General features: G+C 42.2%; 1 protein-coding gene across 1 annotated transcript in view; it reads right to left on the bottom strand.

Moving 5' to 3' along the window:
* Positions 1-20549, bottom strand: part of LOC101633145 (HLA class II histocompatibility antigen, DP beta 1 chain-like) — a 59154-nt gene that overhangs the window by 20250 nt on the left and 18355 nt on the right. Inside the window, 2 exon segments of the mRNA XM_012726441.1 lie at positions 8340-8481; positions 8484-8583. Of these exon segments, the coding sequence (XP_012581895.1) occupies positions 8340-8481; positions 8484-8583 (242 nt within the window).

Below are 20549 nucleotides of genomic sequence, written 5' to 3'. Positions count from 1 at the left end.
GCCCTCGGTGGGTTAGCAACAGAAGAGGATGGAGAGGAGTCTCCAGTAGCAGCTCTTCTTTAAAGCTTCAGTTCCTTTGATCTCTGTGCTCAATTCCACTGATTAATGTACTTAAAGTCCCCACGATGCCTGCCTGTCTCTGATCCTTCTCAACCTTAGCACCCCAGGAAGGACCTGGCATGTAGAAAGGGCTCAATGAGTGTTGAAATTTATAGTATGATATAAGGTGTGCCCTCACCGGGTGATCTCTAAGCCTCTGTATCCTCTATGACTTTTCCTACATGACTTCCTTTCTGAGCAATCCCAGACACCAATAAACGCCAGTGTGGGTCAGAGCTAGCCCTGTCTCATGCCTTCTTTGCCACCCCAGGGTCTTCCCCCCACCCACCCCACGTCTCTTTGTGTCTTCATCTCCTTGAAGTACATAACCTGGGATGTAATACAGGGTGATACTGCAGCTCTGATCCTGCCATAGGGCATGTCGAGCAAGTGTCCACTCTGCCCAGGGTATTTCTCTAGCTTGTAGCCTGGGGTACAGGGATAAGGACGGTTGGTGCTCACAAAGGGGATGATTACTCTGAACTACTCCTCACGTTGTCTCTGTGAGCTGTTTACCGCCTTTGACAATCCCTCTTATTTCACCCAGTATTTTAACCCTCTGGTCTCTAAACTCCAGAGTCCCCCTCTTCAATCCCTGCGCCCCCATATGCCCCACAGAGCAGCAGATGCTTTATTTTCCAAGTTTCCCAAAAGAAAATGATTTAGCCTTTAGCAACCCAGTGTCTTCTTTTACACCATGACCCCTTTCCCCCCAGAGTGCAGAAATCTTTAAGGTGGGGGTGGCTCCGGGAGAAGGACCCATAGTGTCACACTGTAGTGGTCCCACTGGGCCTTCTGCTCTCCCCCTCCATCCTACCAGGCTTATTTACCTCCAGAGGCATCTGTAACCCTCTTAGGGGTTAGCTGGTTTATTCATATCTGAATTCCAATTGTGGATATAAGTCATATTTAACACCAAATCATTCCTTACAATTTACAGTTGGTTCCTGGCATGTGGCAAATATACTCTTGCTTAAACACAAAACCAAAATGACAAATATATATATATATATTATGAGGTTACACACATTTATAATAAAACAAAGAAATGATAAGGCAAAGAATTTTAGAAAATAACAGTGGAAAATCCTCTTATAAAGAAGATAACAATTTTAAGAATACAAAAAGAGGCCGTCCCTGGTGGCACAATGAAGCACAGCACTATAAAGCTACCACAGCCACTGCAGCACGAGTTCAATTCCCAGACAGGAGCTGACCCACATGGCGCTGCAGACCTCTCCTGACCCACCTGCTGTTCCCCTCAGCAGTGTATTTCAGTCCATCTGCCTTTTCTGCTCCTCACTCTGTCTTTGGTGAATCCTCTCACCCCCCTGCACCTCTGGCCTATAGCCCGGTTCTGTATGCATAAATAAGTAAATATTTAAAAAAAACTTGAAAAAGACAAAAAGAATTAGAAATAAAATAATTAAATATATTTTGCTTTGTGATAAATAACCTGGAAACATCAAATTATTATCAAATTATCAAATGGTCAAAGGCATAATAGGATCACTATCACTTGATAATAAGCAAGTAAATTTTTAATTTCACTAAGAACTAATATGAAATTTTAAAGAAAAATTATCCATTCACCAACGTCACTACAGATACAAATACTCAAGGACCAACTTAAATGACATTTTTCCAATCACATTAGGAGGAAAGAGATTATGGTTCCCATTTCACTTTCCTTCCTCTTATCCCAAGTCCCACATAGCTTGGGACTCTTGGCCATCTCGGTCCTGACAGCCTTCTCATCACAATTCTAGCATATTCTTTCCCAGCCACAGAACTGCCTCTTCTGACATTTCTGTTTGACTGAGTCTCATGCAATTGTTTTGCCTCCAACTCTTCTCCCTCCATGGGGTAGGAAATTAAGTCCTGGATCCAGCTCTCCCCACCCCCCATTTTCTTCTTATCTGATTCACAAGCACCTTGAATGGGCAAAGGAAAAAAAGCAGCACTGTGCACTGTGCTTGTCCCTTGTGCCCTAAGTTATGAGGATGAAGTGGAGCACTGTGTGCGCTAACATGAGTAATGGTGGATTTGCCATTTTTCTGGGTGTCATCATTAATGATTGCATTCTTTTAGTGGATTCTAGCTTATTTCAAGGCCAGTAATACTCAAGTCTGCATCTATTGCCTTGAGCTCTCCTGTAAGTGGGGTGAGCTGGTCCCAGATGCAAGGCACGCTTTGGGAGGGGAGTTGTGTGGGGGGAACAGGGAAGTGGGAACTGAGCGGGGAAGGGATGGAGGAGAGCAAGAAGCAGGGGCTGCTCACAAGAGGCCAGGGCGCTAAGCTGCTGAACACTCAGGATGTGCACCAGGAGGTGGTCCATACTTCATGCAAAAGGGTGCTTAGACCATGTGTCCTGGCTCTTAACTTTATGAATAATTTAATATTAAACATAAAACTCATAATCACTTATATGAAACATAATTCATAATCATTTTGGATTGCAAGAGCAGCCTATATTTGAAAAAGAGTGCTTTGAGTCTTTTTAAACAATGGGATGTAGTTCCCACTGTGTGAATTATTAAAACAGGAGAGTTGGGTGGTTTCATATATACAGACTTAAAGGATGAGGCTGTATCTTCGACATCTATAGAGAAGCCTATATCTTAGCATTAAAAAGGCTAAGCCACATTGGTCATGACTATCATGGTGTACAAAGAAAAGGGTTTAAGTTTAATACATTGTATTTATAATTTTAAATTCTGACCTTAATTTAGTTTCTTAATAAGATACATGTTGAATCAGTGCTGTGTGAATGTGAGTCAGGAAGCCTGGTCTTCATCTGATTCTCATTCTTGAATAACTAGGAATCGGGGTTTAAGACCTACAGGGATGGAGAGAACAAACATGAACATGGGGCAGGAAACAGAAGCAAATTCGGAGGAGGTGCATGTCCGATTTACCACCTTACCCACTAATTTGGGTATCCCTATCTTCACGTCTTTCTTCTCGTATAAACAGCAATGAGCTTCATTAACTCCTACAGTTTATCAAAACTCTCCAATGAAAGCAGTGGGGGAGACAACTTGGTGCATATTATTTTTTTGATTAATTGTTTTAATTAATGGAGTACCATTGTTTTACATCTTTGCTAATAGTTTGACAATGCAGGACTTCTCCCCTTAGGTGTAACCATCGTGGCTCTCCCACCACCAAGGACTCACAGTCCTCACCACCGTCCATTGTGCTCTCCCCTCCCCCTGTTTCCTCCCTCTCTCTGTGCTGCCCCTCCCCTTAGATGCCTCAAATCTATGGCCAGTTTTCAAAGACTGGTTTGAAAGTTTGTTTTTGCTTGCTGGTGCATATTCGTATTAGGTTTTTATTATTTATGGAGCTCAGGAGATGGGATCTTGGTTGGCAGCCCCATGAAAGCAATTTCAAAGAGAGCTATATAGGCTACAATTATTTGGCAGTAACATCCTCTTGGGAAGTTGGGGGTGTGACACAGGACCAGGCTCTGGGACCTGAAGAAGCACGGAAGGGTCCTGGTTTCAGGGCACCTGGAGTCAATCAGGAGCCCCATGGAGGCAAATGAGGAAGTTATCCCAGGTTGTGACCCCTTTCCCCTTAAGTCCCAGGGGAAATAATTATGGTGGAAGAGTGAATCTTAGCTGATAACAAACAAGAGCTTTTCTGGGCTTCCTTTATCAAGGCACAAAGCAACCTCATTTCCCACATTCATCCAAGGACTGAGGTTGAAAGTGAAGTTCAGGCCAGAGACTTTCTTCTCAGTGGGTGCCCTGGGCTCTCACCACAATGAATGGACTTACATCTGTCTGCTACAGCCCCCTTGAGAAAAACAAAGCCACAGTATTACCTGGTCATCACGTGCCATGATCCTTTTAATGGGAACCAAGGCAGGGATGGCTGGAGACTGCTCCACTATGAAACCAACTCCCTGCATGAGCCTAAGCACTTGGAGACTTCATGCATCTGGCTGGGATAAGATTCAAGCCAGGAAAAAAAAAAAAAAAGGAGGAGAAAAGAAAAGACTCCAGTCAGGGGATTCCTCTCCCCTACAGATCTTAATTGCAGGGAACTGTTATAATGCCATGTCGTGTTTCCTCCAACACAACTTCATGTAATTATTATTCCAAACTTGGGGGGATGTTGCTTCTTGACCATCTGATTTCTGTGGGCTCCAGAATTCTCTGGCATGGCTTTTTGATGTTGGCCCCTTACCTACAGGGACTCACACAGAAGATGTGTGAGTAAGTCAACAGAAAGGCAAACATCTTCAGTCACCTCGCGGCCTTTCTTTCCTTTCATGCTCCCCATAAACAGGAAGATGCTCATGGTAAGGAAGATGAGTTCTACTACAAAGATTGTGGTTCTGGCCAGCACCTTTTCCTGGAAAGAATTGGGCGGTGCCCCTAGAAAGAAGAGACCCAGCATTCACTTCTTATTGCACCCCTAGGGTACCAATTGGAGATTCTGGAGCCTGATGTAGAATACCAGCTTGAGGACAAGGAGAGACAGGAAAAAGAATAAACTTAAAAAGAACCCCAAGTTCTGGAGTTTAGTGTATCACTTCAAAAAGAACACACTGCTGACTTGGGCAGTTATGTCTCAAAATAATTCAGAATAAGCTTAATGGCTCAAGGTAAAGAACAGCTACCATGTATCAGTGAACAGGAATGCCTACATTTATTGCTTACAAAAAAAAAATCTTTAGGGGTGATGTCAACAAGGGACACACTAAATTGACAATTATGCATGGATCCATTCCTTTTGTGATAAATCCAGAAAATATGGTTGAGAGATTCCTATAAATAAGTTGAGAAAATATCTCAATGAAAATGGTATGAAAACTGAGATACTCCTCCCTTTTTTTTTTTTAAAGATTTATTTATTTGTGCATACAGAACTGGGGTACAGGCCAGAGACTCAGGGATGGTGAAAGACTTCACCAGACAGAGTGGGGAGCAGAACAGGCAGATTGACAAAGTACACTGCTGAGGGGAGCAGCGGGCGGGTCAGGAGAGGTCTGCCACGCCATGTGGTCTCCTCCGGGGCAGGCGGGAATCGAACTCATGTGGAAGCGGCTTTAGATTCTCAGTGCTGTGCTTTAACCCACTGCGCCACCAGGGAGGGCCACTCCTCCCTTTTCTTTTAAAAAAAGATTTATTTATTCATACAGAACTGGGCTAGGGATGTGGAGGGTGAGAGGATTCACCAGGGAGAGTGGGGAGCAGAACAGGCAGATCGACGGAGTACACTGCTGAGGGGAGCAGTGGGCGGGTCAGGAGAGGTCTGCCACGCCATGTGGATCTCCTCTGGGGCAAGCAGGTATCGAACTCATGTGGAAGTGGCTTAAGCTTCTTATTGCAGTGCTTTAACCTGCTGCGCCACCAGGGAGAGCCTACTCCTCCCTTTTACCCTACCCAATACAAAATTGATTAATTGGGAGGGAAGTCTAATTGTCAACTTTTTTAGAAGAACAAAGAGTTTCAACTACACATCTAGCATCCATACTTTCTAGCTAAAACAAGCAGGTTTTACTTCTAATTTATCTGTCTCTGAGAGCTATCAGGGAATTTTTCTGCAGCTACCCCTTTCTCTGGAATCTGATGAGACAGGCACTCACTAGACCCCCAGGAGCGTGAACAGGACGTCAACACTTTCTGTGACCTTTTCCCTGTCTTGCTCCCTCAATAGAATCAAATCTCTAGTGTCAGTTTGGAAGGAGCTGGACTATACATCTAGCTTATCCAGCCACTACTGGTAAAGAGGCTTCTAACTTGTTTCTGAGAACTGACAGGGCCTGCTATTCACTAGGATTCTGGGGGCTACAATGGGCAAACCAGTTGTTTAAAAGAACCTGTGTTTTTTAATAAGACTGTAGACATCTATTATGATTAACAGAAATCATAGGGTTGAAGAACACTGGACTGAAAACTTTGAAAGAGAGATTTAACATCAGACTAGATCAAGCAGAAGGAAGGATCAGTGAACTCATAACTTCTTGGAAATTATCTAGTGAGAAAATCAAAAGAAAATGAAAGAGGAAGCACATTGGTTAGAGTGGTGGATTATGGATGATTTAGTGGTGGATACATTATTGTTGTAATCCCTGATGGAAAGAATTCAAATATTACCAGAATTCAAAAGATAATAAAACAAATGAATAAATACATAAAAAATGAATAAAAAGAGTGCAGATAACTTATGAGATTCAAAATACAATCAAATGAATGAATGTATACAGTTTCAAAACCTCAGAAGAAGAGAGAAAGCTTATTAAAAAAACACCGAAAACACCCCGAATCCAGGAAAGGAAATATGCACACAGATCCAGTAAGCTTAAAAAATACTAAAGAAGTTGACCCCAAAGAAACCAATGCTGAGATACATAACTGAATTGTCAAAAGTTAAAGCATAGAGAGTCTTGAAAGATACAAGAAAAAAAGCAACTTGTCACATATATGGGATCTCCAATAAGCCCATCAGTAGATCACTCAGCAAACAGTTTGCAGATCAGAACAGGTGCTAAAGTGCTAAAAGAAACATTCACAGTGCTAAAAGAAACAATTCCTAACAAAAAATAGTATAGTTGGCAAAACTCTTCTTTACAAATGAAGGGGAGATAAAGATTTTTTTTTCTAAAAAACAAAATTTAAGGTCATCCTTTCCCACTAGACCAGGCTCAGAAGAAGTGCTAGAAGGAATTCTTCAAGTTATAGTTTAAATTATAGTATAAGAAAGCATTAAAAAAGAGAAAACATTAAACACATTGGTAAAGCAAGTATATAGACATTACAGAAAACTATTTACTATATCAGAGGTGAGTAATTCTATTTTAATTCTACTATAAAAGTTAAAAAGAAAAAGCATTAGAATAACAACAACTAAAATTACACTAGTGGATACATAATATAAATAGATGCAAGTTTTAAAGCAATAACAATGCAAGGGAAGAGAGGTCAGGGTGTAGGATTTTTGTGAATGTGAACTTCAGTTGTCATCAGCATAAAACAGTCTGTTATAACTATACATATATTTTGTAAGCCCCATGTAACCACAAAGAAAATACCTATACAAGGCACACAACATAAAAAAGAAAGAATTTAGGCCTGTCATGCAAAAAAAAAAAAAAAATAGAACATAAAGAAAGACAGAGAAAAAGACACAGAACTGAAAGGCAAATACAAAGCAGTTCACATAATGCAATCTTAAATCTTCCCAGTAAATTACTTAAAAAAAAATCGTGCATATTTTATTTTTTAAGTTTAAAATTTTATTTTAATATATCCATTACATCAGCCTTCATTTTTGTACAATGTATGATTTCCCCATGAAATTCCAACCACCAATTCACCAGGGCCCCATCACCATAGTTCCTCGCCTGTCTTGCTCCTCCTCCCTACAGAATGTCTCTAATCTATAGTTGCCTGATGAGTTTGATTTTTCCCAGTAAATTACATTAATATAAATGGGTTAGACTCTCCTCAAGATCCTATTTATGAAAATTTTACTTTAGATTTAAGGACACACAGAGGTTGAAATTGAAAGAATGGGAAAAGGTAATCCATTTAAAGGAATGGAGAGGGTTTGTTATATTAGAAAGATAGACTTTAAATTAAAAACTGTATCTAGAGACAGAGAAGTTCATGAGGTAATGATAAAAAGATTAACCCAACAAGATGTCAGAGTTATAAATATAATGCCCACAACATCAGGACACCTAATTAAATAGAGCAAATATTGACAAATCTGAAGCACAAGTTAGAAGTAACATAATAATAGTAGGAGACTTCAATACCACACTTGCAATAATGGATACAACACCCAACATTGTGGTTTTAAACAACAGCATAGACAATGGGCCCAACAGACATATACAGTATTTTATACCTAACAACATAAGAATACACATTCTCAAGCACATATATATTAGAATGTTTTCTAATATATATCACCCTGATGTAAAAGCAAGGTAAAGACAACACACCTGTTGGCCATGTCCCGCACCACCAGGAAGTTATCCTGTCACTCCAGCCCACATCTCCATCCAATTGCCAGGCTTAATGGACTCCTAGGGATCCCATCCCATTTCATGCTCGGCCCCGTTGGGGTCCTCTCGTGGACCTCGAGCAAGTCCGGGACTAGCGCCCCTCCCCCAGGGATGCCCAGCTACAAAGTCCTCTTCCCGCCCTTGGCGACAGCCTGCGGTCGGTTGGGGTTGGCTCGCGGGCCTCCCTGGACGCAGGTGAGATCCACCACACTTGACCCCGGCGTTTCCGGAGTGCTCCCTCTGATAGTTGTGTCTGCACACGCGGTGCACCTCTTCCCGCGACCGCTTCGGGACCTGCTTCTTCTGGTTCCAGACCCTGGCGTCTCGCTGCCCCAGCTGGGTCACCGCATGCACTGTCCCACGTCGCTGTCGAAGCGCAGGGACTCTTCGCGGTTATAGTTTTATCTGTCCACCAGGCTCAGCCTGCCGCTGGACCCATCGCATTCGAACCGTCTCTGCAACAGGCAATATTCTCTGTGGGTGTGTGTGGGGGGTGGGGGGCCCTCGGTCCCGGCGCAGCTACCTCACCACCGCTCACCCGCCCAGCTGCTCCACCGCGTTTCCAGGCTGAGCTTAGCAGCCAGGACCTCCCTCTGCACTCCCTGCTTGGCGCCCCGCTTCCCGCCAGGTCTCAAACCCAGGCGCCCTGCTCATAGGCTGGAGACCCCGAAAGCGACCCAGATCCTAGTGTCTAGAAACTCAGCAGCGCTGCTCCCTATTCCCAGCCAGGGACACGTATCTCCCACAAAGCTATATGTCCACTATTTTTTTTTATGTCCACTATTTTTAATGGACAGGCCTCTGACTATTCCTCCTTAAATCTTCCCACCTCAGGCACTGGATTTTAAAATGCTTTCCTTTCTAACAGCGAGTTGAGTGATCTTAGGCAAATCACAAAACTTTTCTAGGTCCCAATTTTCTCATCGATGAAATGAGGATCTAACAACATGACTTTGGAGTCCTTTTTAGCGCTGAATAATAGAAAAACCCTTCTCAGGGAGACTCAAGGCTAAAAGGGAAAAGAATTTAGCAAGTAAATAAACATGGGAACATATACACAAATATACACAGTGTCTCTCCGTGCCAGGAGGTGGTTCTGTGATCTTCAGAGAGGAGGGGTCACTGAAGAGGAAGGAGTCATTTCTGCAGCAAGGGCAGGAAGAGGGGTAGGTGATAGTTCATGGGGGGGGGGGGTTTAGGAAGGAGGAGGATCCCAGAGGTGAGGAAAGGCTTCAGGCAGAGGAGCAGGGACAAAGGAGCTGGGAACATGGACAGTGGAGTCATCTAGTGACAGTTATGGCTCAATTGTCACGTTCTCCACAACCCTTCCTTTATCTCTCTTTTCCAGTTAGGTGTTCTCCCTCCAAACCAGTATTACATCCTGAATATACTTCCATTTTGCTGTGTTGTGTTCTGGGAATGGACAAAACTTTCTTGACATTTTCTTATAGCTTGTTGTAAGAAGGGCTTCCTAGCTTAAAAATGAAGGTCTTGGGCCCTCCCTAGTGGCTCAGCAGGTTAAAGCACAGCACTAACAAGCTATTGCAGCCACTTCCGCATGACTTCTATCCCTGCCCCAGAGGTGACCCACATGGTGCGGCAGACCTCTCCTGACCCTCCTGCTGCTCCTCTCAGGAGTGTATTTCGTTGATCCGCCTGTTCTGCTCCAGCCTCTGTCTCTGGTGACTCCTCACCGCCCCTGCATCTTTGGCCTGTACCCCAGTTCTGTATGCATAAATAAATCTTAAAAAAAAAAAAAGACATTACTCTGTACACCTTAAACTACTGTGTGGTATGTCAATTTTATCTCAATATAATTGAACGGGGGGGGGGATGTACCTTTGTCAGTGAAAATCTTCACAACCTTCAGAGCACTGTGAGGGTAGATGCCCTCTTCCTAGAGATATTAGTGATGCAATTTTTAACATTAAAAATGTGGCAGCCGGGGCTCTCCCTGATAGCACAATGGGTTAAAGCACTGCATTAGGAAGCTCTCCAAAGCCACTGCAGCATGACTTTGATCCCTGGCTAGGGAGCTGACCCACATGGCGCAGCAGACCTCTCCTGACCTGCCCGCTGCTCCCTCAGCAGTGTACTTTGTCAATTTGACTGTTATGCTCCCCACTCTGTCTCTAGGGAATCCTCTCATCTTCCACACCTCTAGCTTGTACCCATTCTGTAAGCATAAATAAATATTAAAAAAAAAAAAGTGTCGCAGCCTTTACTGCCTGCACTTCTTCCTAGGTGTGCCACTAACAGAGTTCTTGCAGGTACACACCTATACACAGGTACCCACCACTTTCTGTGTGCTTCTGAACCCTTTTGAAGCTGCTCTGTTCCTGGTCTCACTGGGGAAATTAAGGTGGTGTGATATCTGTTTCACCTTCTACAGGTTAACTTCTCAAGGCCAATACCCATTGCTTTTTTCATTTCTTTCTGAGTAATATAGTGCACAGGAATTATTTGTGTATTAGGGAATGAGTGAATGAACAAAGTAACTACATGCCTGGAAATAAGCAGGAACTCTAAATGTTTAATTGTGTTTTTTTTTAAAAGTCACCTCTACTACCTCATCAAAAAGGGTAATTGTAATTTAAATACTAGATCCAATGTATTGAAATTGGGGCAGAGAGGGCCATAAAAGGGCATCAAGGCAGGAGGCCAGACCGAAGGATGGGAAGGCCACCTACCTGCTGGCTCTGAGACCAGACTGCTGCCCAAGCCTCAAAAGGCCAAAGGCCAAAAACCAAACCAGGGGTTACAGCAACACAGCACCCACACAATGGGGTTGTGGCTATAGCCTAGCACAGGACAGTGCCCTATGAGAGGACAGGTCACTGGGCCTCACCCGTGTGTGCAATTGCAAGAGACCTCAGGCTCCAGAAGCAACAACCACAGGGTTTATTTCACACACAGGGGAGACAAAGAGCTCACTGCATCCGCAAGTGGCAGCTCCCTCACCCAGATAGCATCAGCAATGGTCACAAGTCACCAGTAGTTGGGACAGCACCGGCCAGTAGCGATGGCCACTACTAGTCCCTCAGATGCCGTGTCAGAAACACACGTGTTAACAGCTCTGTGAGTTGTAGGGTTGTACCAACAACCACTCTCTGAGACACAGCCAAGCCTCGGGGCTCGCTTCAGGCCACGTCAGAGACAGGATGGGGCCCAAAGTCCTTTAGCTTCTCTCTCTCCTTGGAGGGCAGCTGCTGGACGCTGCCTTTCCTTTCTTCAGAGGCCAGGAATGGAGTATTCCTCTTCTTTCTTCCTCCTTCAGGGACTGGCATCCTCTTCCTTCAGGATCTCCTTCAGCTGCCGCCAATGCTTTTATATCCCCTTGTGCCCCACCCACAAGTCTGATTGGACCTTTTAGCACCAATCAGCTGATAGCTCGCACCCGATTGGTCCATTACAAATAAATGGCAGTTACTGGACTCTGAGGAGCAACTGCCGCACTGACTTGTGGTGAAGCAGCAGGGTGAGAGGTCACCACCGCTCCTGCCGCACCCACCGCTGAGGCGGCTGGGTTTGCTAACTATCACTGCTGAAAGGACATTTAATTACAACTGCGCTGCAAGTGTGCTTTTAAATAGAATGTTCCCCTATGTTTCACCTGTCAAGGGGAGACGAAGGAGAGATCAGAAAAGGGAGAATACAAATGAGGTTAAAGCTGGGTGAAGATGCATTCTTCTAAATATTAGGGACCTTCCTTGAGAGTGGAAGAAAATCGACTGGGAGTCATAAGAGAAAAGAGGGGGTGTTGGGAGGCAGGGGTGGGTCGCTGCCTCTGTCACTGAAGTGTGGCCAGAATAACTGCATTCACCTGGGGAGTTCTGCCCTCAGAAGGGGTCATCACTACAGAATCCGTGGATCTTTAAGAGGATGACAGGGAACATTAGTAAGAGGCTAAGTAGGAAAGGCCAGTAGTGTCGCCCACCCAGGTAACTTGGGCTGGTGGAACCTGCCAGAGTGAACATTCTGAACTGGAAGGTACCTGAGGCTTGTAGGTTCCAGGCTCAGCCTCCTCTAGCGGGAGAGTCCTCCGGGGAACTGACAGCGGCGCCCCCTATCTTTCCTCCTTTGTTTTTCACTTACATGTCCTGTTTTCATGAGGCTATGTAGAAAGGCACAGAGAGTAAAGTTCTGGGGTCTGGGGTATGTGAAGGGGGGGGAACTACAGTCAGGAAGGCTCCTTTAAAAAGTGTCAGAGCAACAAGGATGTTGCCTCTGTGAATCTGGGTTTTGTTACCTGTCCTCCTGCTCTCTAGGGATTGTTCAGCCAAGCTCTTCCTCCAAATCTGCCTCTCAGGTCTTGTCTGCTGTTTGAGTCTGGGGAATCTCTTGGAGTTGGAAGAATTATTGATGCCAAGAGGAGGGTTATAGAAGTTTCCCTGCCTACTCCTCCCACACCTCCCATTCCCCAGCTCCTCCACCAGTGAGTTATTATTGAGCGTTGTTCTGGGCAGGATGCTCTGGTAACCTCCTCTGGTCCCTCTCACGTGCCCACACATTCTCATTCTTCTAATCACCCTTTGCCTCTCCACTCCTCCTCGGTGTATGATGCACTGAAGATGACAGAGTCAGCAATGCTCATTTTAAGCAATAGAATAAGTCATGAAGTTTTGAGAGAGTATATCTTCTTTTCTCTGAAGAACACCTCAAAAATTCTGTTGATTCATCTACGGGGCGCACTCATCCCCTCTTGACTGTGCCATCTCTCACATACCCATAGGACAGGTGAATGAAGTGCTATCTCAGTGTGCAAAAATTCATTCAGAGGCATAATACAGAGAGATTAGACTACCCATCCCAGAATTCAACATGCTTCCTGGAATCCCTGCCTTGTCTCTGTGGGCATATTTACAATTTGTACCCACCATAAAATCTTCCTCCTGGACGTCTGCTGGTCTTGAGAAGTACAGGGGACCCAAGCTTCCTTTGTAGCACTGCTCTCAGGGTTACTATGGCTCAGTTAAGAGACCTGCTTCTTATATTGGTGCAGACACAGATGCTCCCCACTCCCTCGTGGCTGTAGCTGCCTCCAGTAGGCCTATGGAGCCAGCACCTTTTGTCTCTTCGCTTTTCCACTTTTGAGAAGAAGACATTTAAGGACTAAGATATTCAAAAGCAACGGCATATACAGGTTAACTTAGAAAGTCACCACATATGCTCAAGGAAAGACACAGACTCACAAAAGATTTGATGACATCTTAAGTTTATAGGCTGCTTCCTGGTGTAGAGATAGCTTACAGCAATTAAGTAATAAAGTGAAAACAAAGCTGGAATAGCAAATCCTGTGAAAGGGGGAAGAATCTGATTTTGATTGCCCATATTATATAATATTCAGATGCCTAACTTCCAATCAAAAACTGACTCAAAGGAAAAAACATAACCATCAGAAAATGTCTCAGAGTAAGACCAATGGATTTGTTAGGCAAAGACTGTAAAAATGAGTGTCTTAAAGGTGTTCAAGGGGGCCCTCTCTTGTGGTGCAATGGGTTAAAGCACAGCACTATGAAGTCATCTGCAGCCACTGCAGCATGAGTTCAACCCCTGGCCAGGGAGGTGACCTTCATGGCACAGCACTCTCCTGACCTGCCCACTGCTCCCCTCAGCAGTGTATTTCAGTACCTCCACCTGTTATGCTCCCCACTTTGTCTCTAGTGAATCCTCTCACCTACCACCCCCTACATCTCTGGCCTGTATCCCAGTTCTTATATGCATAAATAAATTTTGGAAAAAAAAAAAGAGATGTTTCAAGAGATAAAGGAAGATGTGGACTTTGACCAAAGCAGAAATATCAACAAAGAAATAGAAAACATCAATTGAACCAAAAAAAAAAAAAATTCTGTCCTGGGGGCCTCTTTTCCTCTGCATGACCCCTGGCACCCTCTACCCCCAGAACCTGCTGCCCTCTCTACTTGCTCTCCCCACTTGCCAATTCAGTCTCCCTCTATCCTAACATGCTTCAATACCAACACATGGCCTAGTCCCACCCTCCCTGTACTTTCTACTCCATTTCTTCACTGTGATTCTGAAGGCAATTGTGAGTCAACAGAGAATTTGATCCCTTTTGGGCCTGACAGCAGGCCTGGCTCCACCTTCATCCTAAAGTCTCAGCATTTGATTGGTGCTGCCTAGATCTGGGGGTCTCTGGGTGTTCTTCTGAGAGTTGGGATTTTAGAACATAGTCAGAGGGCAAGATCTGTAACACATAAGGAATCTGTATCATGGAATCTGTGGTATCTAAGGATGGGAGGATGAATTCAGCTTGGTAAGTGCATACTGATCTTTGTGCAACAACAAAGCAATAGTTCTGATATTTTCTAGACTACTTAACTTGTCCAGGCATTAGTTTGAGAATTTGCATTTATTAACTTATTCTATCCTCACAAGTGCTCTATGAAGTAGGTACTATTATTGTTACCATTTTATACAGAGGTATTAAGCATTTGGGCCAATGTCACATAAATAAGAAATAATGGGCTTGCCTTCAAATCTGGGAAATTTGGATTCAAGACACTATTCTATATTGTCCATTTATTTTTATTTATTTATGCATAGAGGAGCTGGAGTGTAGGCCAGAGATGTGAGGGTGGGGTTAGAGGATTTACCAGAGACAGAGTGGGGATCAGAACAGGTGGGTCAACTGAAATACTGAGGGGAGTAGCAGGTGAGACAGGAGGGGTCTGCTGCTCCATGCCATGTGGGTCAGCTCCCTGGTCAGGGATGGAACTCAGGCAACAGCAGTCATAGCGCTGAGACTTGACCCCTACAACCAGGGAGGCCACCTCTATCTGTATTCTCTATTATATGAAGAAAAAGGCCAAGTCCAAACTCTCAAAGACCCTCTAGTCTAATAGTGGAACCAGACACATGTTTCTATACATGATTACAATATGTATAGAGACACGGCGTATGTAGGTAATGTAGTGTGATACCTCATAGTTTATTTGCTATTTCTACTTTATGAATGGCAAAGCTCATGCACACAGTCCCTCCTGCTGTTCCATAGTTTTTGTTTGTTTGTTTATTTGTTTTTAAGATTTATTTGTTATAAAGAGCTGGGGCGCAAGCCAGAGGTGCAGGGATGGTGAGAGGATTCACCAGAGACAGAGTGGGGAGCAGAACAGGCTGACTGAAATACACTGCTGAGGGGAGCAGCGGGCGGGTCAGGAGAGGTCTGCTGGGCCATGTGGGTCACCTCTGGGGAGGGAATTAAACTCATGCTGAAGTGGCTTTAGCTGCTTTGGTGCTGTGCTTTAACCCGCTGCGCCACCAGGGAGGGCCCCCCATAGTTGTTGTTTTTAATTGAGGTAATGTTGACATCTTTGCTTGTATTTGGAAGTATGAGCTCCCTCCCTCCCGTGCTGTTACTGTGGTGCTCCCACGACCAAAGTACCCACAGTGCATTGTGCTGCCTCCCCACTGTGTGCTTGTCCCTCCCTCTCCCCTGCCCTAAGTGCCTATGGACAGTTTTCAAGAGTTAGTTTTTGAGTTTGGCTTATCTCTCCCTGTGAGTATTTCCTCTATATTTACCCATATAAATTACACCATTTGGTTTTTGTTGTATTCTTATTTATTTTGTTTAACATAGTCCCTTCCAAGTCATCCATATTGCCACAAATGGCATGAGTCTATCTTTTTCGATTGAGTAGTATTCCATTGTGTACATACCACATCTCATTGATCCACATGTCTGTTTCGGGCACATAGGTTATTTCCATAGTTTGGCTATTATAAATAGTGCTGTGATGAACATGGGAGGGCAAATTAGTGTAATTGTGTTATCTGATTCATAGTTACCAAACTATGAATAGTTTTTTTTATGGAAAAAGAGGTTCTATCTAAACTCTTTTCTATTTATCATGGTGTATAACACTTTTTTTATATTTGTCTTTTTTTGTAATTCTGTTCCCACTAAGGCAGTGATCATTAGATGGTGATTACAGCAAATTGGTAACGACAATGATGAATTTATGCTGGACGTCAGGTGCAGAGGGTTAAGGTAATCATTCTATCATTACCACCTCCTAGTTTTCTCTGTGATTTATTCTCTCCCAGTTTCTAGTCCCATTTCTAACCTTCTACTAATTCCCTTAGGTAAACTTTCTAATGGATTTGATGAGTTTATTTTTATTTTTTATGTCTTAGTGTACTTATTGTACTTAGTGTACAATATTTTAAATTAACCAAAGTGGCATTTAGTTATAGATCTATTTCTGCACATCTAGCTAACCTCTTAATTCCAGTATCTCCAAAATATTCTACTGTGATACCCACTTATCCACACATTTTCTGGGTTCCTTGGATTGCTTTCTCCTGTATTGCAAATATTTCTTGTGTCCCATATGGACCTACATCTCTGGAATGGATATAACCTAGAAAGAGCTTGCAGGGCCATTGAAGATGCAACTCCTTTTCTGACTAAATACTGCCTAACAGCTCACCAAAATGGCTGCACTAATCTTATTTCCCTCCAGGAGTCCTGAAATTGTCTGCAGCTCCTAAATCTGCATCAACACTGGTGTTTCTAAGTTTTGCCAAATTTCAAGTGCATAGAGTAATATCATTCTGCTGTTTTAATTTAATGAGTTTCTTAATTACTCACAGTTGGTTCATTTTCCATGTAAGCTACTTGTTACAAATTGCTGATTCATATCCTTTTTAAAATTTATCATTCTGTTACTATCTTTGCTTTATGAAGTTCCTGCATAGTCTTTTCAGTAGTCATTTGTTAGTTTTAAGTGTTGCAATTGTTTTTTTTTCTAATCCGATTTCTGGCAACTCCCTCTCTATTCTCTTTTTTGAACAGAAATAGGTTTTTGTAATTAGTCCTATTAGTCAGTATTTTTATGTTCTGCTTTTGCTTTTGAGATTTGTTTAAGAAATTTTCCTCATGCTGAAGTGTCAAAGATGTTCTTTTACAGTATATTTTATAGTTTTAAAATCAACATATAGGTCTTTAATTTATGTAGGACCCATCTTTGTGTTTAGTATTAAATGGGAATCAAATTTTACGTTTCTCCACCTATTGGACCTGTTTTCCCAAGAACTTCTAAATGGCTCATTTTTTCTCCACAGGTTTGTGGTGGCCCCTTTATATATAAAGTTTCCATTATAAATGAGTCTGCCTCTCCGCTGTTTTGTTCCATTATCTATACATCTCTTTGTCTCAGTATTCTAGTATTTTGATTACTCTGCCTTGTAATAGGCAAATATCTAGCAAGATAATTCCTCTCTTTGCTTTTCTTCTTCATTTTTGATATATTTAATAAAACGTATTTACTATTCCTAATAAATTTTAAATTAAAATCATCAAGTTTTTCAATATTTCTAAGTGGAATTTTTATTGGGATAGCATGCTTTTGGGAGGTATTGACATCTTAATATTAAATCACTCCATCCTGAAGCATGTAATATTTCTCTATTCAGAATTTTAATTAAGCCTTTCAAACACATTTTAAATGATATTTACAATTGTAGTAGCATACAGAATAGTCTCATTGCCCTAAAAGCCCTCTGCACTCTGCCTTTTCACCCTCCTCCCACCCCCCCAACCCCTAGCAACCTCAGAATGTCACATAGTAGGAATTACCTAGTAGTTAGCCTTTGCAGTTTGATGTCTCTCACACAGGAGTAAAGTTTCCTACATGTCTTTTCATGGCTTGGTAGCTTTCTTCTTTTTAGTGCTGAACAATATTATATTGCCTGTATATACACAGCTTACTTATCCATTCACCTACTAAAGGACCCAGACAATCCTAGAGAATTCCAGACTTTAAAAGGATGTAGGAAATTAGGTTGAGGAGAGTGAGGCAACAGCCTTGGGTGCTAAAAACATTCCAAGATAAATTATATTTTAGTAGCCTATTTTAAAAATCAAAAATAATGCAAAAAATATAATTAAAATACCAAAATGGAAAGAAAAAAAGAGCAGCACAAGAATTAAGAGAAAATATTGTAAGTCTAGGGAGTCAGGACTTTCAGTAAGGAAGAAGTACTGAGTAGTTAAGTGTCAGGTGGAAGGCTAACAAAATAGACACTGGTTTTGGAATCCCTTCGAAGAGTACAACTAACTGTCCTTTTATTGCCATCATCCCAGAGTTGAGCTCCTTCCCTGGTCCTAATACTGTGTCACCTCCACTTCTCAGGAGAGTGAGGAAACTTGGAGCATTGTACATTGACTCTAAAGTCAGCTGGAGGTTGTGGTGAAGTTTTACCACCTTAGAATGCTCCTTGATTCCTCCTGCTGTTAACCTAGACAACTGGGCATTTGCAGAGAAAAATCTCTCGATGGCCCTTAGAGGGCAGGGAAAGGAGGGATGGGGTATAGAAGGCATGAGGGAAGGGTGGATCTGAGCTTTGAGTCCTGAGCCCAGGGATGTATTGTTGCAGGTAACAAAATCTCCGTAAACAAAAAGGAATTAGAAGAGACCTGAATTCCAACTGCTCTACAAATTCCAGTCTAATCTTCCATCCTCTTCAGTACACTTCAAGACCTCTCCTTTTTGTCGGCTATCACACCTCTCCCTTAGCAAAGCTCCCAATATGTAAAAGATAACTAATAAGCTTCAAAACTTTTGTAGCATTGATGTGGTGATAGTCCGATACTGGATTCTTCATTCTCCGGTCCTCCTGTTCTTCTTGAGATATCCCAACGAGTTTGTCAGTATATCAGAGCTGGGAAGCTCTTAAGTTCTTGCTGAAAGTCTCAGGTCAGGTCACATGTGTGCAATATTTTATGAAAGCTTATTTTCAAGCTGGGTTGTAGGTATCGATACTGAAGGTTGTGACGCTACCTGAATGGTAGGATCTGAGAAAATATCTTGGGTTCTTCCTTAACGACAGAGTAGGGTGGGATGGGGTGAGACTATTGAAAGAAATTTGCCATGGATGGAGTTGTGGTTGGGAATGATTTGAAAAACAGCAGTGGCTGGAGTCTCTGAGGGGAGAGATTTGGTCTGTGTGAAGAGAGATTTCAAGCCAATCCAGACCCCAAGATGTTATCAAAGCACCCATATCCCTGAGACTCCTTCCCGAGGTTGGTTATTATTTCCTTAACCTTAGTGACTTTGTATGGGGTGTATTTTTTTCATGATAAGAAAGAAAATCCATCTTCATTCATTCCAATTTGTACCTGTTATAATCACTCCATGTGAGAGCTAAAATTATCATCAGCAAAACTTTTAATCAGGGATTTGAGAAGAACAGTGTTAATCAGAGAGGGAAGCATATCATTTGAGCAAGGACTTTAGTCCTTTATGAAAGTTCTCTAGATGTTAAAATGGAAACAGCATGAGATTGCCAGTATGCAGATAAACACAAAATTCATTTTCCTTTTTCTTATTTCTTAAGATAAAAAAAATGTTTGTTTAAAACAAGAATATATATTCTTGTTTGTAACATGGCTAGAAGTGGAATATATGACAATAACTCAAAGAATTGGAGAGGAAATACAATGTTGTGAGTGTCTTATATAAGTGAAGAGGAACGATGCTTTATTATTTGAAGGTAGACTGTTTTAAAGTGGAATACTCTGAATATCACAGTAATCATTACAGTGATTTCAGTAACATCAGATCTGGATACCAGAGTCTTGCTAATGGAGAATACAAAATGCATTTCTAAACATAAATTATTTGAAATAAGATATAAGGATGGAAAAAGGAGACAAAACCCTGATGGAACAAAGAGAAAAAAAATCTCTATATAAACCTGATAAATAATTGAATTCAATGTACATAGTTTAAACACTCCAATTAAAAGGCAAAGATTACAGAATATATAAAAGTGCAAGGCAACTATGGACTGTATCCAAGACACCTATTTTATTTTTTGGCACCTCTCATAGTAATTGATAGAACAATTAGACAAAAAAAATTTGTTGGGCTTGGGGAGGTTTTTGCAAAACACTGTGAACCAGCTAACTTGACCTAACTGACATCTATACAGTTCTTCACCTAAAACAGCAAAAAACAGTACTATTTTCAATTACATATAGAACATTTGACTTGATAGACAATGTACTAGTTCACAAACATGTCTCAATGAATTCATGCAGTATACACTATTGGACTACAACAGAATGAAATGAGACACCACTGACAAAAATATCTGGAAAATCTCAAATGTTTGGAAAATACAAAAAACACACTTTCTCAGTAGCACTTGAAGAAGAGTTGCATGGATATTTTGAATTGAATGAATATGTAAATACACAATTAAAATCTGTGTGGTGTAGTAAATAGAGGATGACCTATTGCTTTAAATATATTGGAAAACAACTCTAAATCAATGATCTCAATCTCAACCTTAAGAATCTAGTAAAAAAGTCCTTCCTGGTGTTTCAGGGGTTAAAGTTTCAGCACTACCAAGCTATCTCCTGCCACTGGGTATGAGTTTGATGCCCCCCTCAGCA

The sequence above is a fragment of the Condylura cristata genome, unplaced genomic scaffold, assembly GCF_000260355.1.
Source record: "Condylura cristata isolate star-nosed mole 26May11 unplaced genomic scaffold, ConCri1.0 scaffold00001, whole genome shotgun sequence".
Lineage (NCBI taxonomy): Eukaryota > Metazoa > Chordata > Mammalia > Eulipotyphla > Talpidae > Condylura > Condylura cristata.
Note: the sequence above shows the minus strand (reverse complement) of the source record. Positions and strands in the feature narration are given on the sequence as shown.